General features: G+C 44.0%; 2 protein-coding genes and 1 non-coding gene across 3 annotated transcripts; all 3 read left to right on the top strand.

Moving 5' to 3' along the window:
* Window positions 1-1,321: 1,321 nt before the first annotated feature.
* On the top strand, window positions 1,322-2,275 carry LOC119949341 (olfactory receptor 52E8-like). Its single transcript, XM_038771044.1, has one exon. It carries the CDS (start codon window positions 1,322-1,324, stop codon window positions 2,273-2,275), a length of 954 nt encoding a protein of 317 aa, XP_038626972.1.
* A 4,394-nt stretch (window positions 2,276-6,669) lies between these two features.
* On the top strand, window positions 6,670-6,807 carry LOC119924970. The gene has a single exon (XR_005449645.1). It is a non-coding gene; the product is annotated as a small nucleolar RNA SNORA7 (small nucleolar RNA).
* A 6,145-nt stretch (window positions 6,808-12,952) lies between these two features.
* LOC119942740 (olfactory receptor 52E8-like) lies at window positions 12,953-13,912 on the top strand. Its single transcript, XM_038763660.1, has one exon. It carries the CDS (start codon window positions 12,953-12,955, stop codon window positions 13,910-13,912), a length of 960 nt encoding a protein of 319 aa, XP_038619588.1.
* Window positions 13,913-25,624: the final 11,712 nt, after the last annotated feature.

Genomic DNA, 25,624 nt, shown 5'->3' with positions numbered 1-25,624 from the left:
GAGGCTGCACTTATGTGATTCATCCTGATTCTACTGTACTATACTATAGACGCACAATGATGTAATGGATAGAGCACAAGCCTAGGAGTCAGAAGGTCATGAGTTCTCATCCCAGATCCACCACTTATCTGCTGTGTGACCTTGGGCAAGTAACTTCATTACTCCATACCTCAGTTTATTCATATGTAAAATGAGGATTAAGACTGTGAGCCCCACGTGGGACAGGGACTGTGTCCAACCTGATGTGCTTGTATTTGCCCCAGCAGATAGTACAGTCCCTGGACCAAAGTAAACACTTAACAAATGCAATAATAAATAATAATAACAATAGTAATAATACACCCAGTCATCTTTACATAGTTTTCCACTGTGGGGACAGAACCAGTGATAGTTCAGGGCTGCCAACCTGAAGCAAGGGATGGAAAAATCTGTTGGCATCAGAGTTGTGGAGAAATGCAATTCTTATTCATGGCTGATATCAGTTCTTCCCTCTTTCCTAGGATTAGCCAGGTAATGATTATACTAATGAAAATAATTATAATAACAATAATAGTAATGGTATTGGTTGGTTAAGCAGCTACTGTATGCCAAGTGCTGTTCTAAATGCTGAGGCAGATACAAGGTAATCAGATTGTCCCATGTGGGGCTCACAGTTCTAATCCCCATTTTACAGATGAGGTAACTGAGGCACAGAGAAGTGAAGTGACTTGCCCAAAGTCATGCAGCTAAGAAATGGTGGAGTAGGGATTAGAACCCATGACCTCTGACTCCCAAGCCCTTGCACTTTCAATTAAGTCACGCTGCTTTGTCCAGGACTTGTTTCAATTTTGGAGAGAATCTGGGTTCCAGAAGGGGGGCAGAGAGGATATCATTTCTTTCAGTGACTGCACTCTGAGCTTAGACTTTGGACTTTGTACTCTCCCAAGCATTTAGTACAGTGTTCTGCACTCAGTAAGTGCTCAATTAATACCACTAATGACTGACTGACTGACTGACTCATTAATTCACTGACTGGAAAACCCTATTTGGTCTGCAGGCCCAGGATCGCAGCAAGGATCATGATGGAGTGACTCAGTGGAGAATCCACAAAGATGATGTCATCTGTTCCATTCTCGACCAAGCATCATTATTGTTATAGTTCTATGAAGGATTTATTTCTGGACTGATGTAGCATCTTTTCTAAAGAGAAACCAAGAAAAATATTACTGGGAAAAACAAATGGATTCTACTTGCATAGGCAAGCAGTAATGTATTTTCTTTAGGTCTCTCCAGAAACCATGATAAGTGAAATAAGGAGGAGTGGTCTCTTCCACTAATCCCCATGGCCAACAGCAATCACAACAACACCCAGTCCCACCCCTCTTCTTTCTTCCTCCTTGGAGTGCCGGGTCTGGAAGCTGCACACTTCTGGATGGGCTTTCCCTTCTGCGCTGTGTACCTGATCGCGCTCATGGGGAATTGCATCATCCTGTTTGTGATCAAGATCGAGCGGAGCCTCCACCAGCCCATGTTCTACTTCCTGGCCATGCTGGCCACCATCGATCTGGGCTTGTCCTCAGCGACCATCCCCAAGATGCTGGGCATCTTCTGGCTCCGCCTGCAGAAGATCAGCTTTGGGGGCTGCCTCACCCAGATGTTCTTCATCCACATGTTTGCTGGCATGGAGAGCACGGTGCTCGTGTCCATGGGCTATGACCGCTACGTGGCCATCTGTAAGCCCCTTCAGTACTGCACCATCCTCACCAATAAAACCATTAGGGTCATTCTAGGGTTAGCTGTCTTGAGGAATTTCTCTCTGATGATTCCGATGGTGTTTTTTCTCTTGAGGTTGTCCTACTGTGGGCACCGAATCATCCCCCATACCTATTGTGAGCACATGGGCATTGCCCGGTTGGCATGTGCAAGTATCAAACTCGACATCATTTATGGTTTATGTGTCATCTGCCTTATTCTTTTGGACCTACTGCTGATCGCCATCTCCTACATCAGGATTCTGTACACTGTCTTCAGACTCCCCTCCCGAGATGCCCGGCTCAGAGCCTTGAGCACCTGCGGCTCCCACGTCTGTGTCATCCTGGCCTTCTTCACCCCGGCCCTCTTCTCCTTCCTCACCCACCGCTTTGGACACAACAAAATCCCCGGCTATGTCCACATCCTCCTGGCCAACCTGTATGTGGTTGTCCCACCTGCCCTCAACCCCATCATCTACGGGGTGAAGACCAAGCAAATCAGTGAACGTGTATCCAGCATTTTCACAAAGAAACAGTCATTCTGATCAGAACAACCAGAAGAAAGTCCATCTGATCATTCCCTGCTAGGTCCCATAATCCAAATAGAAGCTAATAATATAATTTGGGACAGGCACCAGATGGTAATTTTTTGCATTTGATGAAGGCACTGCAAGTAGTGAAGTACTTTCTGGGGATCAGAGGTGTCTGAAAAAACCTATGATGGCAAGGCCTTCATGAAGGAAGGTGGTAGACCAGCCATCTCTTATCAAATTTGTGATGATAGCATTTTCTTAGTCCTGAGTCGGCGCCATAGAATTTCCTCACACTGAACACATCCAAAGTTTTGGTAACTCACCTCTCCAAACATTTCACCCTACTTTATTAGTTATTTCCTGCCAAGATAATCCCCAAATTGAAAGTCATTTACTTTCAGTACTGAGCAACTTGATAACTTATCCTAAAACCAGTTACAGAATCAATTCGGATTCAGCTGTCTAACCCAGTACTGTCGTAGAAAAGACAGCAGCCTTACAAAATTTCTGACCCTTGACCTAAAGAAGGACACAGATACCAGAATACTAGACACATAGATATCTCTTTTTTATTCAATAAAGGACTTTCCCTGAACAAAAGATAGGCTTGAAATTAGCTGCAAGTATTAATCAACAATGAGCATTGAGAAAATGAAAATGGTATAAATTCCAAGTAAGATGAGCAACACCCAAAAGGAGAATAAAATAAAATCCAGGTACATAAAGCAATATTTCTCTACCCAAGGCTCCAAACTCAACTCAATTTTCACAGTCTTGGGAATCTAACATGGTTTTCTCTGTCCATCCAGTTTCAGAGGGGGCCTTTTCTCTCAGCTCTGCCCAGTCAAGAGCAGAGGCTTCTCATTAACTTACATTTCATGCTTTCTCTATTCCTGATCCTGGACCCAATTTCCATCCCAGCATTTGTTAAACCAGAAAGGGATGAGGAATCCAAGCACCCAGGAGATAAGGGATTAACCCAGAAGGAGAGTGTGACTGGTAGTCATCAGCAACCACAGAGTCAAGATGTAGGTTTCTCCAGGGTATCTAGAAGCATCCAGGCTCTCCTCTTAGGGATCCAAAGGAGGAAAATTGCAAGAGAAAGGGTTAGAGTAGGTCAATCCAACCTAGAAATGGTTCACCAGGGAGTTCCAGGCTCTAGGGACCCTCAAGGGGAGGCAGCTCCCAAGGGCCTCAGGTGCAATAAACATCCCTCCCTTCTCTGGGCCATACAGACATCAGATGCAAGCTGATGCCCCATGGCTGGTCAGCCACATCCCCAAAAGAAGATTGCTGGGGCCACAGCAGAGATGCGTGAGTACGCTTGGGCTGGTCTGAGAAGAAGAAGGGTGAGGCGGGTGAACCCCAGTGACCCAAATGGGGTTTAGCAGAGACAGACACTGTCCAAGAGAAGAAGGGAGGAGGAAGTTCTGCTGGTGCGAATCACCACAACACCCCATCCAGGAAGTAAAAAGGAGACACTGGGCTCCAACTCCAAGAGGGCAGTGAAGCGCTGAGGAGAGGGTGCAGAGGGGGCATGGGTGCGATAACTCCAGCTCAGCCTTGGGATGGTGCGACCCCACAAGGCAGCACAGAGGCTCTTGTGCAGACATCTCAGAGGAGAGCATGCCAAGATGTCAGCCTGAGATCAGGTATACTCAGGGCTCCAAGATGTTTAGGCAATTGCACAGGGCAATTCAGACTCCTTGGAAGACTCCCAGGGAGCTGCTGCCTTTTCGGTCATCAATCAATCTGGTGCCCACACTGATTTAGGTTTTATTTCACTCCACCACCTGAAAGGGGAGGTTCTCAAGGTTTTTGGTAGGAGGATGATGCCCCTGTAGTGAACAAGGTCCTCTTAGCCAGAACGCTGGGTCTTTGTCATTCATCAGGCAATCAGTGATATCTATTGAGCACTGTACTAAGCACTTGGCAGAGCATTATATAACAGAGTTGATGGACACGATCCCTGGACCTTGCAGTCTAAAGCAGAATGCAGGGATTATTATAAACAAATGAATTATAGACATACACATAAGTACTGTGGGTCTGAGGTTGGGACAATTGTAGGATGCAATTCCAAGTGCGAGAGCAACACAGGGAAATTCATTCAGGGCAGAAGTAGCCCTGGCGGGTGGGATGGCTCTGTCTGAAAACTTGGGCATCATTACAAAAAGGGGTGTACATCTTGGGTGTAATCAGTGTGCTCCTGGATCCTGGGGTTTCCAATGGTTTGAGATGCAGCTGATTCTAGGGATACAAAGAAATGACCTCTCCCAATTCTCAAAGCTCCAGCTGCTGTAAAGCCAGTGGGCTGGTCATTGACATTTTTGTAATTAATACCTGCTTTATATAATGCTCTGCTTTTATACGAGCCATTTACTTGAACAGCGTCTCTCTCTGGTCATTCATTCATTCATTCATTCAATTGCATTTATTGAGTGCTTAATGTGTGCAGAGCAGTATACTGAGCTCTTAATAATAATAATGGCATTTCCTATGTGCTTCCTATCTGCCAGGCACTGTTCTAAGTTCTGGGGTAGATATGAGGTAATCACGTTGTCTCACATGGGGCTTACACTCTGAATCCCCATTTTACAGATGAGGCAACTGAGGCACAGAGAAGTTAAGTGACTTGCTGAAAGACACTCAGCTGACAAGTGGGAGAGCCGGCATTAGAACCCATGATCTCTGACTCACAAGCCCATGCTCTTTCATTCATTCATTCATTCAATCATATTTATTGAGTGCTTACTGTGTGCAGAGCACTGTACTAAGCACTTGGGAAGTACAAGTTGGCAACATATAGAGACGGTCCCTATCCAATAATGGGCTCACAGTCTAGAAGGGTGAGACAGACAACAAAACAAAACATGTGTAAAGCTGTCAAGTCGTCAGAGCAAATAGAATTCCACTAGAATTTCCACTAAGCCACGCTGCTTATTGGGCTATGTAGAAGAATGAAATATTCTTGAAGAGTATTTTAATGGAGCTTATTTACTAAGAAAGAAAGAGAAATAGGGGATGGAGGGGAGGAATAGATAGGTAGATAGATATAGAGAAAGAGAGTTGGGGAGAATGAGAAAAGCAGTTTTATGCTTTTTTTTGGAAGTTCATGGAACTACCAGTAAGATCCTATCTGTTTTATCTATTCTTCTCTTCAACATATGCAGCATCTGTCAATGTTTTCTAATCTACCTCTTGGTAACCTAAACCTTCCCCAACCTTTTATTCATTGAGAACAACCTCTTTCTTGATGGCCTCAACTCCTCTGGCTATCATCTCCCACTTCTATGTCACATTGCTTGAGACAAGTAATTCTTCATCTTGAAAACACTTGTTGAGTCCACCCTGCTTTCATGTACACATTTCAGTTCATCAATTGCTTAGGTGACCAGTTATTTTCCATGAACTGCCAGGGAAGCTATGCTGCTATGAACATTGCCTATTGCTACTTGTCTGTATTCCACAATTTCATTGGCGAGTCTTTTATAATAATGGGATTTACTAAGTGCCTTACGAAGTACTGAGCTCTGAGATAGATGTGAGATTATTTGATTGCACACATGGGCTTCAAAATATCCCCTAGAATACCTTCTAGACTGTGAGCCCACTGTTGGGTAGGGACTGTCTCTATATGTTGCCAACTTGTACTTCCCAAGCACTTAGTACAGTGCTCTGCACACAGTAAGTGCTCAATAAATATGATTGATTGATTGATCCCCTCCCCATTTTATATGGTAGGAAACTGAAGTTTGGTAAGATTTTGTGACTTTCCCTAGTTCACAGATCAGGCCAGTGGCAGAACTGGGAATTGAATTCTCATCTCCTAATTCTCAGTCTTGTGCTCTTTCCACCAGACCACATTGCCTCTACCATGTGAGCCCGTTGTTGGGTATGTTTTTGACTTGTACTTCCCAAGCGCTTCGTACAGTGCTCTGCACACAGTAAGCGCTCAATAAATGATTCCATGAATGAATGAATCAATGAATGAATCAATGAATGAATTTGATGTTGAATGTGATTCATAAATGATCACCCTCCATAAGAAGTCAAGTGGAGTAAGGCATCATAAGACTGCCTTATGTCCTTTTTTAGGACATAAGGACTTCCTTTCTAAGACTCGCAGCACTTTGAACAGTGCTTTGCACATAGAAAGCACTTAATAAATGTCATTATTATTATTATTATTATTATTATTCCTTATGAGAGAGGGCAACAACACAACTTTGAAAACCTAGGAATCAAGCCTGAGGTCCCATTTCATGCCAGATTTCTTGATTTCATTTTCTCCTTCCTTATCTACCTATGCATGTTAGGTAAGGATTTTCTGAAATAACAGAATGGAATAACAATATTATAGTTTGAATATGCAATGAAGAATTTTGGCTTTGTGTAGGATCTGTCCCCTCTCAGTGTCACACCTGGAGAGTTTCCAGGACTCTACCAATCTGAGCTATGGGAGGGAGAGTCAAGCAGAGGACTACCCATTCCATTCCTAGCTTGGACAGTGGCTAGTGAATGGAAGGCAATCTGCTCCAAGTCAAAATTTACCTGTGCTGGGTGGCAGCAGCATGGGAGAGAGTTGAGGGTGGAGACTCAGGTTTACTGTACAGAAGGAGGCAATGGAAACTATTTCCATATTTTTACCAAGAAAACCCTATGGATACACTACCAGAACAAATTCAGATGGAGAGCGGGGCGTTATGGGAGAGATGTGTCCGTGGTATCACTATGGGTCAGAAATGACTCAACAGCATAAGACAAGACAAGGATTTCTCAGATTCAAATTAGTTCATAGACATGATTATCATTTAGATCAACAGCAGTTATTGAGTATCTAATAATGATGATAATATTTGTGACATTTGTCCAGTGATTACTTTGTGCTGAATACTGTGCTAAACCCTTGGGCTAATACAGTAAAATCAGATCAGACATTGTCCGTGTCACCCATGAGGTTTGAAGTCAAAGGGGGAAGGAAAACAGGTATTTAACCCCCATTTTACTCGCTTGAGTAAACTGAACCCCAGAGAATTTAAGTGATTTGCCCAAGGTCACCCAAAAGACAAGTGGTGGTGGTGGTGGTGGGGCTGGGATTATAACCCAGGCCCCCTGACTCTCATTCCTATGCTCTGTCCGACAGGTCAAACTGTGAATCTTCTATGAAAAGTACCATATCTCACACTTGTTTCAAACATGATTCCTGATAAAGAGAAGCAGACTTATACTGAGGAATACCCCAAAATTAAAACAGGGAAAAAATAAACCCAAGTGGATAAATACAGCGATATTGAAATAACAGAATGGATTAGTGATTGTGGGGCTGAACTGTTTAATGGAATGATATGATAAGGAAGAGGTGCTCTCTTTCAGGCTTATTGTCCCTTCTTATGGCTGAGCTGAACCTCTGGGGTCTGGACCCCAGTGTGCATGGTGGGAGGGGGGATCTCTCGGAGGGGAGAGGGTTGGTAGCAGGTGGGTGGCAGCGGTGGTAGCGGTGGAGCTGATTAATGGATACAGTCTAGTTGGGAAGTACCCGTTGGAGGGATGGGGTGGTGTTGCTAAGTGAATAAAGCATGGACCTGGGAGTCAGAAGGTCCTGGGTTCTAATCCCAGTTCCATCACACTTGTCTGCTGTGGGACCTTGAGTAAGTCATTTCACTTCTGTAAAATGGAAACTGGAGCCCCCTGTGGGACATGGACTGTGTCCAATCTAATTAGCTTGTATCTACCCTGGTGCTTAGTACAGTGTTTGGCCCATAGTAAGCATTTAACAAACACTATTAAAAAAACTCATGTATGTGCCTCTCAAATATCATTTCCAACTTCCAGCAGGTCATAAGCGTTCTATGATGCTCATGGCCTGTTGAGTGGGAAGCATTGCCCAGAGGATCAGCGGCACATTTTGTTATCAGTTTCCAGATCCCTTGTTGCACCCTCTAACATTGCAGCATGGATATGCTGAACAGGTCTGAACCGTCCACACCTCCCTGCTCTAGTCTAATGGTTACAAGGTAGTTCTGCAATGCTTTTATGCATGCTTTTATAGATTAAGCTTATGATCTTTTTTGTAACGGTGTTTGTTAAGTGCTTACTATGTGGCAAGCATTGTACTAAGTGCTGGGGCTCACAATCTTAATCCGCATTTAACGGAAGAGGTAACTGAGGCACAGAGAAATTAAGTAATTTGCTGGAGATCATGCCACAGACTAGAGGTGAAGCTGGGATTAGAACCCAGGTCCTCTGACTCCCAGGCCTGTGCTCTTTCCAATAGGCCATGCTGCTTCCTTATGATCTGAGGAACCTTTCTGGGCAGCCTAATTTGCAGAGTTGTTGCCAGACTCCAACGATGCAGATGATGTTAAATGCATTATAGAAGATCAAGAAATATAGCTAATATAGGTCTTCTTGATGTTCTTTGCTGTACGTCCCCCGAATTTCTCATACTTCAAAGATCATGTCTGCTGAGCTGTGTTGTGTTCTGAAGCCCCATTGAAATTCAGGTAGTAAATATATGATATGCAATTCCCACTGTTGGGTAGGGACTGTCTCTATATGTTGCCAATTTGTACTTCCCAAGCGCTTAGTACAGTGCTCTGCATATAGTAAGCGCTCAATAAATACGATTGATGATGATGATGATGATGTCTGCTAAGGGCTTACTATGTTCTGGGCACTGTGTTACGCTCTGTGTTAGGTACAAGCTATTCAGGTTGGACACAATCCAAGTCCCAAATGGGGCTCACAGTTTAATCTCGATATTGTAGATGAGGTAACAGGCACAGAGAAGTCAAGTGACAAGACCAAGGTCACACAGTAGACAAGTGGTAGAGCCTGTATTAGAACCCAGGTCCTTCTGGCTCCCAGGCCCGTGCTGTATCCCCTAGGCCATGCTGTTTCTCTACTAGGCTTTGATCCTGATTGAGTTTACCTGGGATCCCATACAGAATGGTGAGATACCTCAGAAATGCCTATCAGCTCTCTCACCTTTCTTCTTAAAGAAGGTGATTATCATTCCACCCTTGGAGATCTGGGACAGTCCTACTGGTTGAAGAAAGCTCATATGGATGTCCAAACATTAGGTTCCCTCTTTGGAGGAAGATTTCTGGAGGAACACCATCTGATTTGGGGTGTTTCTCTCTTCTATAAAGGACCTCATCTCTGATGGTGAAAGTATGTTCAGAACCTCTTTGAAAGATTCCTGGAAAAAAAGAAGTTCAAAACCACAATGGAATGAAATTCATTAATAGGGCAGAGTAGTAACTAGAGAGAAGTAGTGTGGCCTAGTGAAAACAAGAGAAACTGTGTTCTTAATTTCTCAGTGCCTCTGTTTCCTCATCAGAAAATTGGGAATTGAATTCTTGTTCAATCGTATTTATTGAGCGCTTACTGTGTGCAGAGCACTGTACTAAGCGCTTGGGAAGTACAAGTTGGCAACGTATAGAGATGGTCCTTACCCAACAGTGGGCTCACATTCTTGTTCTCCCTTCTATTTACATTTTGAGGCAGAGACTGTGTTCAACCTGATTACTTGATTGCTTAATTACCCCAGTGCTTAGTACAGTTCTTGGCACATAGTAAGCATTTAACAAATACCACAATTATTGTTATTACATTTTCTGCACCCAAAATAAATTTCACCAGTGTGTAACCCAAAGCCTCTTGGAAGAGCGGCATAGATGTAGTCACAATTTGTCAAAATAGATGGCTTGTAGAGTCCATATTGGGTGTAGAAAAATTAGATGGTTCACATATAAGGGGTTCACAGCCCCCTTTTCCCTCTCCTCCTCCCCTCCCCATTGCACCCCCTCCCTCTGCCCTCCCCCCTTCCCCTCCCCATAGCACTTGTATATATTTTTATATATTTATTACTTTATTTATTTTACTTGTACATATTTACTACTCTATTTTATTAATGATGTGTATATAGCTATAATTATAATTATTCTCATGATTTTGACACCTGTCTACTTGTTTTATGTTGTTGTCTGTCTCCCCCTTCTAGGCTGTTGGGTAGGGACCATCTCTATAATGTTGCCAACTTGTACTTCCCAAGCGCTTAGTACAGTGCTCTGCACCCAGTAAGTGCTCAATAAATATGACTGACTGAATGAATGAATGAATATAAACAATCTGCAAAAATTCAAATTTTGTCCAGTGGTAAACCAAGGTTACATTTCTTTGTTACCTGCTGTATATTCCTGCTTCCCAATACAGGGCATAAGTTGTCCACAGGGAGAATCTCTCTTGGAATAGAGCAGTGTGAAATAAGGTCTAGGGTTCCATCTATCCAGCTAGCTAAATCTCTCCAACTACCTCTGTGTCCAGCAAAAGTAGAACTCTATATAAATTCAGTGCTCTCATTCCTCACCATCAACTTTAAGTCACTCAATCAGCTCTCCTCCTCTTATATCACCTCTCTCCTCTTCCATCACAACCAACCCAACTCACTCACGTTGCTCTTCTAACATGTGCCTCCATCTCATTTGTCTCACCACTGACCCCTGACCTGGAACCCCTCCCCCTTCATGTTTGACAGATCTTCACTATTCCCATCTTTAAATCCCTCTTAAAACCAAATCTTATATCTCCCCACCTTTTTCTCTCTCCTTTCTGCATTGAGCTTTCATGGATTAACCTCTCATTTCCTCACCCTATTCTTCCTCTCTTCTGCCCCTTCTGCTTCACCTAGGCCCTTGGGTCTGTGCCTTCTAAGAACTTTGATATTCACCCTACCCCCACACAACTTAGGCACATATCCTTATACTCTGCTGCTTCCCCTACTGGTAATTTACTTTAATGAATGTCTCTTTTGCTAGACTGTAAGTTCCTTGAGGACAGGAATCGTGTCTACCAACTCTATTATATTGCACTCTGCCAAGCACAGTGCTCTGCACACAGTAATACCATTGATTTGGTTGGTTGATTTCTCTGGAGAAGAAAGAATATGTAGTGTGTACAGAACATGGAGTTATTTTACACAACAAATACCTTATCAATTTTGTGTCACACCATAGTATTCCTCAATAGCGTAGTAAGACTTAGCAGAGTGTCCTGTCACAATCTTCAGCCAAATTAAAGACGATTTTTCCAAAATATGACACACTAACTATTTGTTCCTCTCTTGGGTAGGGTGTCAGACATCTCACTCCCTGACAATGTGCTGGTATACCTGAATGTCTCCCCAATAAACTTCTACCTGGAGCAACCTGGCCCTCATATACATTTGTGCACTTAAACCTGGGATTCTCCTGTCATGGCCTACTCTTCTGGTCATCCTACTTGGTGACATTCTGGGTCACACAGAAGCAGTGCTGCTTAGTGGATAGATCATGAGCCTAGGAGTCAGAAGGATCTGGGTTCTAATTCCACCTCTGCCTCTTGTCTGCTTTGGGACCATGGGAAAGTAATTTAACTTCTCTGGGTCTAAATTACCTCATTTGTAAAAAGGGATTAAGACTGTGAGCCCCATGTGGGGCAATGTTCTGTCCTACCCGATTTGCTTGTACCTACCCCAGGGTTGAGTACATTGATAATATGATAGTTACGGTACTTGCTAAGGACTACTAAGCATTATGCTAAGCACTGGGGTAGGTACAAGTTAATCAGATTGGACAAAGTCTCTGTCCCAAATGGAGCTCACACTCTTAATCCCCATTTTACAGATGAGTTAACTGAGGCCCAGAGAGGTTAACTGATTTACCCAAGGTCACACAGCAGACATGTGGTGGACATGGGTTCTAATTCTAGGTACTTCTGACTCCCAAGCCTGTGCTCTATCCACTAAGCCGCACACACCTATTATTATTATTATTATTATTATTATTATCATTAGTATTATATAATGTGAGGTTGTTTAAGTCTGAGATTGTGCTTTCAATATCTCACTCCTTGGGGCAACCCACTCAAGGCCATTTTGACACTCTGGGAAATATTTTGAGGATGCACGTATGTAATTCATCCTGAATCTACTCCCAGACATCTTTACATGGCTTCCCACTGTGGGGATAGCAGCAGCGATAATACAGGGCCACTGTGCTGGGGCGAGAGAAAGAAAATCCTGTTGGCAACAGAGCCGAGGGGAAACAAAATTCCAATGCATGGCTGATTTCATTTCTTCCCTCTCTCCTGGGGGCCAGAACTATTATCCAGACAGAAATTGAAGATGTCCAGGACTCATTCCAATTCTGGAGAGGGTCTGGGTTCCAGAGCAGGGAAAGAGAGGGGATTATTTCTTTCAGTAACTGCATTCTGAGCCTGATCTTAGACTTTGTACTCTCCCAAGCATTTAGTACAGTGTTCTGCACTCAGAAGTAAGTGCTCAATTAAGGCCCTGGTGATTGGCTGACTGATTGATTCATCAAATGATTGATTGATTGGAAAATTATATGTAGCCTGCAGGACCAAGACCACTGCAAGGATTATAATGGAGTGACTCAGTGGGGATTCCACAAAGATGATATTATCTGATTCATTCTCGGTCAAGACAAGCATCACTATTGTTAAGATTCTATGAGTGATTGGTTTCTCGACTGAGGTAGTGTCTTTCCTAAAGAAAAACCACGACAGAGATTACTGGGAAAAACAAATGGATTCCACTTGGATAGCAGAGCAATAATGTATTTTATTTTGGTCTCTCCAGAACCCACATTAAATGAAACAAGGAGAACAGAGTTTCTTCCAGTAATGTCTATGGACAACAGAAATCACAATGGTACCCAATTCCACCCTTCCTCTTTCTTCCTGCTGGGGGTACCAGGGCTGGAAGCTGAACACAACTGGCTGGGTTTCGTCTTCTGTACCATGTACCTGATTGCTCTCGTGGGAAACTGCACCATCCTGTTCGTGATCAAGACCAAGCAGAGCCTCCACCAGCCCATGTTCTACTTCCTGGCCATTCTGGCCACCGTCGATCTGGGCTTGTCCTCAGCCACCATCCCTAAGATGCTGGGCATCTTCTGGCTCCACCTGCAGGAGATCAGCTTTGGGGGCTGCCTCACTCAGATGTTCTTTATCCACGTGTTCACCGGCATGGAGTGCACGGTGCTTGTGGCCATGGGCTATGACCGTTACGTGGCCATATGCAAGCCTCTTCGCTACTGTACCATCCTCACCAATAAATCCATTAAGGTATTCCTAGGGTTAGCTCTCTTGAAAAATTTCTCCCTGTTGATTCCGATGGTGTTTCTTCTATTGAGGTTGCCCTACTGCGGGCACCGAATCATCCCCCACACCTATTGTGAGCACATGGGCATTGCCCGCTTGGCATGTGCAAGTATCAAACTCAACATCATTTATGGTTTATGTGTCATCCTTTTTGTTCTTTTGGACATACTGATGATCATCTTCTCCTACATCAGAATTCTTTACACTGTCTTCAGACTCCCCTCCCAGGATGCACGACTCAAAGCCATAAACACTTGCATCTCCCACATCTGTGTCATCCTGGCCTTCTTCACCCTGGCCCTTTTCTCCTTCCTCACCCACCGCTTTGGACACAACAAAATCCCTGGCTATGTCCACATCCTCCTCGCCAATCTGTACATTGTAGTTCCACCTGGCTTCAACCCCATTGTCTATGGGGTGAGGACCAAGCAGATCCGTGTAAGTGTATCCAGCATTTTCACAAAGAAGCAGTCATTCTGACCAGAACAACCTGAAAAAAGTCTATCTTATCATCCTCATTTGTTCTTAAAATGAATATAGAAGCTATTAATATAATTAGAGACAGTCATCAGGCTACTAATTTTTGTATTCAGTGAAGGCACTGCTACTAGTGAAGAACTCTCTGCGGAGTAGAGATGTCTGAAAAACCTATGTTGGCAAAACGCACATGAAGTACGGTGGTAGACCAGCCACCTCATATCAAATTTGCGATGGTTGCATTTTCTTTCCCCTTAGTTTGCTCCATAGAACTTTCTCACACTGAACATGTCCAAGTTTTGGTAACTCACCACTCCCAACCTTACACCCTAGTTTATGGTGTATTTCCTGTCAAGACTATCCCCAAATTGAAAGTCATTTACTGTCACTACTGAGCAATTTGAAAACTTACCCTAATATCAGCCATGGAATCATTTAGGATTCAGCTTTCTAATCCAGTACTGTGGTAGATAAGTCAGTAGCCTTACCAAGTTTTTGCCCCCTGTTCTAAAGAAGGACATCAATACCTAGAACACAAAACACATAGATAACTTGTTTTTAATTTAAGTATTTTCCACAAATTAAAGGTGGGCTTGAAAATTAGCTAAAAGGATTAATAAACAGTGAGCACTGAGAAAATATAAATAGTACAAATTCTAAGCACGATCAACCACAACCAAAAGGAGCATAATAGAAAATCCAAGTACAAAAAGCAATATTTCCGTATAAAAGGCTCTATCCTCAACTCATTTTTCACAGCTGGGTGTACAACACAGTTTTCACTGCCCACCCATTTTCAGAGGAGACTTTTTCTCTCAGCTCTGCCTAGTCAGGGATAGAAGCTTCTCATCTGCCTCCATTCCATCTTTTCTCTGATCCTAGTCCTCCACCCAATTCCCACTCGGTTATTGGTTTGGCTTCCTGACCAGCCTGGGTGGTGCTCCATTATTGCAGGCATCTGACATTTTCTCCTAGCTTCTTTTATAAAAGAGACAAAGATTTGGAGCCTGTAACATAGCAAATCACTTTATTCACTCAGTTGTATTTAGTGAGCGCTTACTGTGTGCAAAGCACTGTACAAAGCACTGTAGTGGATCCTTGATACAAGCATAGACTTCATCAATCATTTGTATCTTTTGAGCACTCACTGTATGTAGAGCACGTTGTAATGTGTCTGTTATATTGTACTCTCCCAAGCACTTAGTACAGTGTTCTGTACATAGTAAGTGCTCAATAAATGTGATTGACTGAATGGCTCACTGTTTGACATGAGGGAGCACAACCAAACACAGTTGGTAACACATTTCCTGTCCAAGCCAGCCCGTGCATTTGGTTCCTCTAATGCCAACCTTTTCACTGTACCTCAATCTCACCTATCTCACTGCCGACCCCTTGCCCACATCCTACTGGAACACCCAGCCTGGAACAGTCTCCCTCCTCAAATCTGAAAAACAATTCCTCTCTCCCCTTTCAAGACATTACTGAAGGCACATATCTTCCAAGAGGCCTTCCCAGACTAAGCCCCACTTTTCCTCATCTCCTTCTACCTTCTGCATTGATCTGACTTGCTTCCTTTGCTCTTACCCACTCCCAGCCACACAGCACTTATATACATATCAATAATTTATTTATTTGTATTGATATCTGTCTCCCCACCTCTAGACTGTAAGGTCGTTGTGGGCAGGGAATATTTCTGTTTATTCTTGTATTGTACCCTCCCAAGTGTTTAGTACAGTGTTCTGCACACAATAAGTGCTCAATTAATATAATTGAATGATTACAGGGGAAGACAGACATTAATCTAAGTAAGGAATTTAAATTACAGATGTACACTTAAGTGCTGTGGGGCTGAGGGAAGGATGAATAAAGTAGCATGGAACAGTGCTTGACACATACTAAGTGTCTAACAACCACCAAGGGCCAGGGTGATGCAGAAGGGTGTGGGAGAAGAGGAAATGAAGGCCTAACAGTAATAATAATGGTATTTGTTAAGTGCTTACTATGTGCCAAGCACTACTCTATGCACTGGGGTAGATACAAGGTAATCAGGTTGTTCCACAGGGTGCTCACAGTCTTAAACCCCATTTGAAAGATGAGTTAACTGAGGCCCAGAGAAGCTAATTAATAATGATAATAATAATGTTGGAATTTGTTAAGTGCTTACTATGTGTCAAAAACTGTTCTAAAACTGTTCTAAGCTCCTGAGGGGGTGGGGATACAAGGTAATGAAGGCTGTCCCATGTGGGGCTCACAGTCTTAATCCCCATTTTACAGATGAGGGAACTGAGGCACAGAGAAGTTAAGTGACTTACCCAAAGTCACACAGCTGACAAGTGGAGGAGCTGGGATTAGAACCCACAACCTCTGACTCCCAAGCCCATGCTCTTACCACTGAGCCACAGTGCTTCCCCCAATCGGTTGCCCACGGTCACACAGCAGACAAGTGGTGGAGCCGGAATTAGAATCCATGTCTTCTGAACATCTTCTGAACCCGACACCATGCTTGCCACTAAGCCACGCTGCTTCTCTTAGTTGGGGAAGGTCTTTATAAGGGAAGGCCATTATCCTGGGGTTAGCTCCAAAAATAGTTGAAGTAGTAATAGTAGTAGTGGCAGTACTAGCCATCATAATAGTATTTATTAAATTCCTACTGCAAGCATTGCACTGCACTAAGTGCATGGGAATGTACAACTGAAGTAAAAGATCCATTTGTTGTCCACAAAGAGCTTACAATCTACTGGGGAGACAGATGTACAAAATTTACACAAACAGTGGGAATGATGGAAAGAAGAAGGATCTGTTGTCAATACCACCTCACCCCTCCAAAATGTACAACGTACAGGGATTACTGTAAGAGAAACACCCACCCCTCCCCACCAGAAATGGAAATGAACCTTCTCATCATTCTGATATAATTACCACTCCAATGAGATGGCATGTCAAGAGGTCCACAACCATATAGTTAACTGGCTCACCTTTATACTTACTGGTCCAGGGATCAATGGACTCTGACCTACTGAGCGAAGATCATTGTCCCCTGGACCCCTTTTATACCCTCCAACACTCCTTTGCCCCTCCCCAGTTCTGCTCCGAAGGTGTGCTTCCTCGCTTCTGACAACAGCCTGTGGTCTTGGGAGTTCCTGAAGTGTGTCTGCATATTTTGGGTTGTCCCCTGGTCAGGAAGCAGCATTGTCCATGCTAAATGATCATGGTGAGGTCAGCTAGTATGATTTAGGACGATTGTCCAGCGAAGAAAAGGGGGAAAATTTTCCTCCCCCTTCAATATTGCCAATATTGGGCTTTCCTGGTGGTCACAGGATTATTCTTTGTTGTAACTCTGTTATTATTTCTCCATTGTGCTTGTAACTGCCCTGATTCCATCATTTTTTAGAGTTTTATTTACCATTTTGAGGCTCCTGTTACCTGTCCTTGTTTTACTACTAAGAACTGCCTGTCCCACTCCATTCTCTTGCTCCTTCAAGTATTCCCCATATATTCAATTTGAGTACCACAACATTGGCCATAGGATCCCCTAGCCTCTATGCCTAGTTTCCCTAACATGATCAGTTAGGAAGTATAATGATATGATCAATTAATTGATTTATATGCCAGGTTAAAATAACAGAATAAATCAGAATAATAATGATGATAATGGTATTTATTAAGTGCTTACTACATGCCAAACACTATACCAAGTGCTGGGGTGGATATCAGATAATCAGATTGGATACTCAGAGAAGCAGCGTGGCCTAGTAGAATGAGCATGGGCCTGGGAGTCAGAGAACTTGGACTCTAATCCCTGCTCTGCCAATTCCTCTGCCAATTGCTTGTTATGTGACCTTGGGCAAATCACTTCTCTGTGCCTCAGTTTCCTCAACTTAAAATCAGGATTAAAGACCTGTTCTCGCTCCTTCTTAAGAGTGTGAGCATCATGCAAGACAGGGAATGTGTCAGACGTAAAACAAGCACTCCCTGTCTCACATGGAGATTTCAGTCTAGGTAGGAGGGAGAACAGATATTGAATCCTATTTTATAGTGAGGAAACTGAGGCATAGAGAAGTTAAGTGACTTCCACAAGGTCACACAGCAGGGATAACTGTGCTGAAGTTGGGTGTAAATACATAAGTGCCAGGGTTGGCTCTTGGGTTGATTCACCCTTGGAGTGTTGGAAAGTGATCGGGAGAACCTTCTGGAAGAAGCAACCTCTAGTCCATGGAAATTTTCTGGGATGATTTAAGATCACCGGGGCTACTGTTTAAAGAGATATTTATGCACAATGAAAGTTCTAGAGATAACACTTAGATTTATTTTAAAGTTTTCAAGAGCCTTGACTTCAGTCCCACCTGATTTCCTTGTATCTACCCCAGCGTTTAGTACAGTGTCTGGCACATAGTAAGTGCATAACAAATACCATAATTATTATTCTCTGTTGGGAGACCTTAGTCAAGTCACTTTGTTTCCCTATCCTTTATTTTCCTCATTTGTAAAATGGGGATTAAATGCCTGCTCGCTCCTATGCAGACTGCAACCTCTATGTGAGACAGGGACTGTGTCCAACCTGATTTTCTTGTATCTACTTCAGGGCTTAGTACAGTGCTCAGCACGGAATAAGCACTAATAAATACCAAAAAAAAATGACCCGGAACGTATTGTTTGGAAAATCAGTTGAGACATCTATGAGAGGAACAATTCACTTAGTCATAAAGAAGATTGGATCCTGAAGTGCTCTAAATTATCAGTTTGATTGAAGCTTGAAGCCAAGTGACCATCACCTTCTGTCTATCACTCTCCTGAAGGACATTAAAGCATCTTTGTCCTTTAAAGCATCACTGTTCCCCAATCCAGAGGGATCCTGGTTAGCGCATTTTGAAATGGGAAGCCGTGAACTGCTATTATGGTTTATGCAGTCAGTGAGAAGTCCTGTCTGGGCCAGGGCTGCTCTCAAGTTTCAGTTTGGAATTATGGACTCTGAATGGTATTTGTTAAGTGCTTTCTATGTTCCAGGCACTGGGGTATTGTATCTACAATATAATCAGATCAGACATGATCTCTCTCCCGCATGGGGCTTATCATCTAAGCAGCAGAGAGAACAGGTATTAAATCCCCACTTTACAGATTAGGAAACCAAGGCACAGAGACATTCAGTGACTCACCCAAGATCACTCAACAAGTAAGTGATAGACCTGGGATTAGAGCCCAGGTTTTCTGACTCCCTTCAATCAATTCATCATATTTATTGAGTGTTTACTGCATGCAAAGTGCCGCAATAAGCACTTATTATTATTATTATTAAGTGCTGTTGAGTCATTTTTAATTCGTAGCAACTCCATGGATATCCTTTCACCAGAACGTCCTGCCTCTGCCTTAATCCACAACCTTTCTAATTGTTCTTCCGTTATCGTTGTTGTGATTTCTATCCATCTAGCTGCTGGTCTGCCCCTTCCACATTTCCCCTGACTTTTGCTTGCATTAGTTTCTTCTGCAGAGAATCAGTCCTCTTGTTTATGTGTCCAAAATATGCTAATCTAAATTGATTCCTTTGACCTCCCAAAGGCCACTTTGGTTTAATTTGCTCCAATATCCATTTGTTTGTTTTTTGTGCAGTCCAGGTATTCACTAATGCCTTCTCCAACACCATATTTCAAAAGAATCGATGTTCTTTCTATCCTGTTTTTTCACTGTCCAGCTTTTGGATCCATATACTGTCACTGGAAATACCATAGATTTGACAAATTGTATTTTGTGGCAATTGTTAAATGAGCACATTTCATGAATTTTATCAGGATCTTCATAGCAAGTCTTCCTAACATTAATGTTTGGTGTATTTCTTGGCTATTAGTTCCTTTATTATTAATTAAGTAAAATGCAATAGAGTTGGGAGATAAGATCCTGCCCTCAAGAATTTTACTTTCCACCCCAATTCATTCACTCATTCATGAATTCATTCATTCAATTATACTTATTGAGCACTTACTGTGTGCAGAGCACTGTACTAAGCACTTGGGAAGTACAAGTCGGCAACATATAGAGATGATCCCTACCCAACAACGGGCTCACAGTCTGCTTCTCAAGCATCCTCCACACAATTTGCAAACACCCTCTGTGACTTTGAGCTCTGGGTTGCCTATCTCCGTGTCTCAGAACCCCTTTAGCCTGAAACTCAACCACAGAGACAGTGTTAAACTTTTCCACACTTCACATTTTGCTCATCAAATTGGCTCAAAAGCTCTGAAGGGCCTCAGTTCTGGGAATACAATCCTTGTCCCTCTCCCCATTGGAGCTTCTGAGGAGGAGGAGGAGGAGGAGGTTCAATCGCCTGGGGGTCTGCTGGCTGGAGACCCTACCCGAGGAAGGGTCACAGAGACACTCTTTAAAAACCCCAGCCTGGTCCAACCCATAGCCTGATGCTCCCGAATCTCACTCTGCCACTTGGCTTATGGGGCCTCCACACTGCCGAGTTCCAGCCCGAGTTCAGGGTAGGACTTCATCATTCCTCCCCCCTGCTCTGGAAGAACTGATTTGCATGGATAAGGGTGGATTTGCAGTCAAGACATTAGGTCTTCTCACTGAGAGGGAGATCCAGTAACGGGGGATCTAGGGTCAAGCCTCAATCCCTATGTACATCTGCCAACATGAATGCACTGGGCAACCACAAAGGGGCATCTGCCTGGGGTTGAGGAGGGATGGTCTTGTCTAGAGGCCCAAAGGCGGAGGGATAGACAGAACGACAGTCACCGTAGCTTCTGGCACATACCAGAAGCTCACTTCCAATCCACCACCAAAACCTGCAGGTCTCACGTCCGCAACATCGCCAAGATCCACCCTATCCTCTCCATCCAAACTACTACCCTGCTGGTTCAATCTCTCATGCTATCCCGACTGGATTACTGCATCAGCCTCCTCTCTCATCTCCCATCCTCCTGTCTCTCCCCGTTTCAATCCATACTTCACACTGCTGCCCAGATCATCTTTGTGCAGAAGCGCTTTGGGCATGTTACTCCCCTCCTCAAAAATCTCCAGTGGCTTACCAATCAACCTATGCATCTGGCAAAAACTCCTCACTCTTGGCTTCAAGGCTCTCTATCACCTCGTCCCCTCCTACCTCATCTCCCTTCTTTCCTTCTACAGCGCAGCCTACACCCTCCACTCCTCTGCTGCTAACCTCCTCACCGTGCCTCATTCTCTCCTGTCCCACCGTCGACCCCCAGCCCACGTCCTCCCCCTGGCTTGGAATGCCCTCCCTCCACACACCCGCCAAGTTAGCTCTCTTCCTCCCTTCAAAGCCCTACTGAGAGCTCATCTCCTCCAGGAGGCCTTCCCAGATTGAGCCCTCTCCTTCCTCTCCTCCTCCTCCCCCTCCACATCCCCCCACCTTACCTCCTTCCCCTCCGCACAGCACCTGTATATATGTTTGTATATATTTATTACTCTATTTATTTTACTTGTACATATTTACTATTCTATTTATTTCATTTTGTTAGTATGTTTTGATTTGTTGTCTGTCTCCCCCTTCTAGACTGTGAACCCGCTGTTGGGTAGGGACCGTCTCTATAGGTTGCCAACTTGTACTTCCCAAGTGCTTAGTACAGTGCTCTGCACACAGTAAACGCTCAATAAATATTGAGCCAGGGGAATACGACAGCCTGGACGCTATCATGAAGCAGCTCTTGACCAAGTATGAAAACTTGTTTGAGACTTCGTTTCCGTATTCGATGGGCTGGCACGCCCAGCCCGCACCCTCCGCTCCTCTGCCACTAATCTCCTCACCGTGCCTCGTTCTCCTGGCCCACGCCATCCCCCTGGCCTGGAGTGCCCTCCCTCCGCAAATCTGCCAAGCTAGCTCTCTTCCCCCCTTCAAAGCCCTACTGAGAGCTCACCTGCTCCAGGAGGCCTTCCCAGATTGAGCCCCCTCCTTCCTCTTCCCCTCTTCTCCCTCCCCATCCCGCCGCCTTACCTCCTTCCCCTCCCCACAGCACCTGTATATATGTATGTATGTTTGTATGTATTTATTACTCTATTTATTTTATTTTGTTAGTATGTTTTGTTTTGTTCTCTGTCTCCCCCTCCTAGACTGTGAGCCCACTGTTGGGTAGGGACCGTCTCTATATGTTGCCAACTTGTACTTCCCAAGCGCTTAGTACAGTGCTCTGCACACAGTAAGCGCTCAATAAATATGATTGAATGAAATAAATATGACTGACTGAATGAAAGGGGTCTCCATGGAAGAGCGGTGTGGGAGAAGGAGTTGGATTTTCTGGTTAAAACTGGGTCAGAAGGGAGTTGGCAAAGGGCAGCAGCTGGCCAGAAGATATCCATGGGTGCTGCCAAATGGCAGAAAGTCTAGACGTAATGCCCCCTCCACGAGCCCTTATGTGACCGGTGGAACCAGGAAGACTCGGGGGAGGAAGGTGATGGGGGTGACCAGGGAGAATTGTGATGGGACAAAGTGGCCAATCATTCATTCAGTCGTATTTACTGAGTGCTTACTGTGTGCAGAACATTGTATCAAGAGCTTGGGAGAGTGCAATATAACATAAACATACACAGTCTCTGATCACATTGAGCTTACAGTCCCTTATTATCATGATAACAATAGTAATAGCTTTAAGAATAACAAAAATAATAATAATAGCAATTAAGTGCTTACTGGGTGTGAGGCATTTCATTAAGCACTGATGTAGATACAAGATAGGTCAGTTGGACACAGTCCCTGCTCAACGAGTTGCTTAAAGTCTAAAGAGGAGGTGGAATAAGTTTTGAAATCCCTTTATCCAGAAGAGGAAACTGGGGGACAGGGAAAGCAAGTGACTTGGACAAGCTCACGCAGCAAGTGTCAAAGATGAGATTAGAGTCTCGCTCTCCACTGGGCCACATTACTTTCTTGAGGGGAAGGTACTTCTTCAGAAAAGGAAGCCAAGAAATGAGGAGTGATGTTTGATGTACGGTCCGGAGCTCTTTGGGTTATACCAGGAAGAATATGCATTTATCTTTTGTGCAAATGTTTTTTTTTTTTTGGAAAATATTTGGATTTGAGTTGTAAAATAATCCTGTTGGTTGTTTCTGGAATTTATCGATATTAATGTGTATTAGTATTATCAATAAACAAATACTAATGATTGATTCTCTGGAACTGGAGATTACTCCCAGACATATGGCTAGGTAATTAGTTTATCAGTTGAAAGCATTTATCGAGCCCTTACTGAGCCCTTGCTGTTCTGTATTTACTGTACTAAACACTGTCCCAGGTTTGGAAGGAAAAGTCCTTAGCCATCTTGCTGGCTCCAAAGGTCTGGATAGAAGCACCAGATGTGGTCCCAATTCTGGTTCAGGAGATGCCTCTGAGGTAAGGATTGAATAGATATCAGGCAGTGTGGTCAGTCTTTTCTTTTTTAGTGGGGGTGAGTGAAGGTGGCTGGGGAGTTTGTGCCCAAGATTCAGGGATTCAGGAGAAAGCATTTGGAGTTAGGAGTACGTATGAAATAGAAAACAGTACTCTGCCAGTTTGGGCAGGCTGAGCTCAGAAAATTTATAAACCTAAGACCCTCGGACACTGACATAAGATGTGGGAGCAGGAGCATTCATTTTTGACCAGAATGGATTTTATGCCCTTTGGGTCTAGTTTCAAGCTAATATTATTATGTGATTACTGTGGCATGTACTAAGTGCTTAGCATTTGTAAGCCCTGGGGTAAATGCAAGGCTATGAGACAGGACCCAATCTCTGTCCCACACAGGCATAACACTTCCACACCCCACATTACATGGAAGCAGTGTGGCTTGGTGGAGAACAGCATGGCTCAATCAATCAATCAATCGTATTTATTGAGCGCTTACTGTGTGCAGAGCACTGTACTAAGTGCTTGGGAAGTATAAGTTGGCAACATATAGAGACAGTCCCTACCCAACAGTGGGCTCACAGTCTAGAAGGGGGAGACAGAGAACAAAACCAAACATATTAACAAAATAAAATAAATAGAATAGATATGTACAAGTAAAATAAATAAATAGAGTAATTAATATGTACAAACATATATACATATATACAGGTGCTGTGGGGAAGGGAAGGAGGTAAGGCTGGGGGTATGGAGACAGGGACGAGGGGGAGAGGAAGGAGGGGGTTCAGTCTGGGAAGGCCTCCTGGAGGAGGTGAGCTCTCAGTAGGGCCTTGATGGGAGGAAGAGAGCTAGCTTGGCGGATGGGCAGAGGGAGGGCATTCCAAGCCAGGGGGATGACGTGGGCCGGGGGTCGACCGCAGGACAGGCGAGAACGAGGCACGGTGAGGAGATTAGTGGCAGAGGAGTGGAGGGTGTGGGCTGGGCTGTGGAAGGAGAGAAGGGAGGTGAGGTAGGAGGGGGCGAGGTGATGGACAGCCTTGAAGCCGAGGGTGAGGAGTTTCTGCCTGATGCGCAGATTGATTGGTAGCCACTGGAGATTTTTGAGGAGGGGGCTCGGTGGAAAGGGCACGAGTTTGGGATTCAGAGGTCATGGGTTCTAACCCCGGCTACTCCACTTGTCAGCTGAGTGATATTGGGCAAGTCACTTAACTTCTCTGTGCCTCATTTGCCTCAACTGTAAAATGGGGATTAAGACTGTGAGCCTTACATTCTTGGTACAGAGCTTTCCCAACAATAGGCTTTCAATAAGTGGCCACAACGACTTTATAGTCTAGAAAGGGAGACAGATATTAATATAAACTGATTACCGATGTATAGTTAAGTACTCTGGGACTGAGGTTGGTCTGAACATCAAGTGCTAAAGAGAAAAGGAGGTCAGGAAAAGAGGCTTTAATTGGGGAAGGCCTCTTGGAGGAAATGTGACCTTAATAAGGCTTTGAAGATGGGGAGAGTGGCGGTCTGCTGTAAATGGAGGAGGACAGTGTTCCAGGTCAAAAGGAGAATGTGGGAAAATGGTCAGTGGTGAAATAGATGATATGTAAGAAAGAAGTTCCTAACCATGAATAATCTTAACACAGAGACAGATAAAAATGGACATGGATGACTGCTTATGATGGATTCCCCTGTAGCAGGAAATGATGATGACATTCAACCCTGAGACTTCAGAACCTAGTACCTGCACAGGTGAGTAAATTACAGAGCTAGTATCTTACTTAAATTACTAATTAGAATCTCTTTTCCGCAGAGTCTTTAGAGAAAGGACAGACTCTTCTGTCCTGGTTGAGGGACGATCTAGAGGCAGAGGAATGAACTAAATGAGGGTGGAAACATTTAGATGAATAGGAACCTCTGCAATTCCTTGTCCTCAAATACAGGCAGTGTTAAACCTTCCCGCATTCCTGAAATTGATTCAAGTGTTCTCAGCCCTGCCCTCCTGGGAGGGGACCCTCTCTCCCCCTCCCCTCGTGCCCTAAACTAGGAGTTGAAAATACAAATACCATAATGAATGAATGAAAGGAGTCCCAACAGAAATACAGTGTGTCATTGTGGTTACTGGTTTAGGTATGAAAAACTGGAGGTGGGGAATGTCCACAGAAGCACAACCATGGAGGTCAAGGGGATGAGGAGCTTCCATGTCGCCACTTTCTGGTCACGAGTCAAGGTTCCCACAGTCAGTGGGCACCTTTTTGGCAAAATGAAAGACAATCACCTGCCAAGGTGTGAAGCAGAACTGCAGCATGGCTTAATGGATAAAGCACGGGCCTGGGAGATAGAAGATTGTAGATTGTAGTTCCTAATCTTAGCTCTGCCACGTGTCTGCT

Source organism: Tachyglossus aculeatus, chromosome 2 (genome assembly GCF_015852505.1).
Source record: "Tachyglossus aculeatus isolate mTacAcu1 chromosome 2, mTacAcu1.pri, whole genome shotgun sequence".
Classification (NCBI taxonomy): domain Eukaryota; kingdom Metazoa; phylum Chordata; class Mammalia; order Monotremata; family Tachyglossidae; genus Tachyglossus; species Tachyglossus aculeatus.
The sequence above is the reverse complement of the archived record's forward strand: the minus strand, read 5'-3'. Positions and strand labels throughout refer to the sequence as shown.

Excerpts from the sequence above, each read along its gene's own strand:
- LOC119942740 (XM_038763660.1), top strand. The coding sequence starts at position 12,953 with ATGTCTATGGACAACAGAAATCACAATGGTACCCAATTCCACCCTTCC.
- LOC119949341 (XM_038771044.1), top strand. The coding sequence starts at position 1,322 with ATGGCCAACAGCAATCACAACAACACCCAGTCCCACCCCTCTTCTTTC.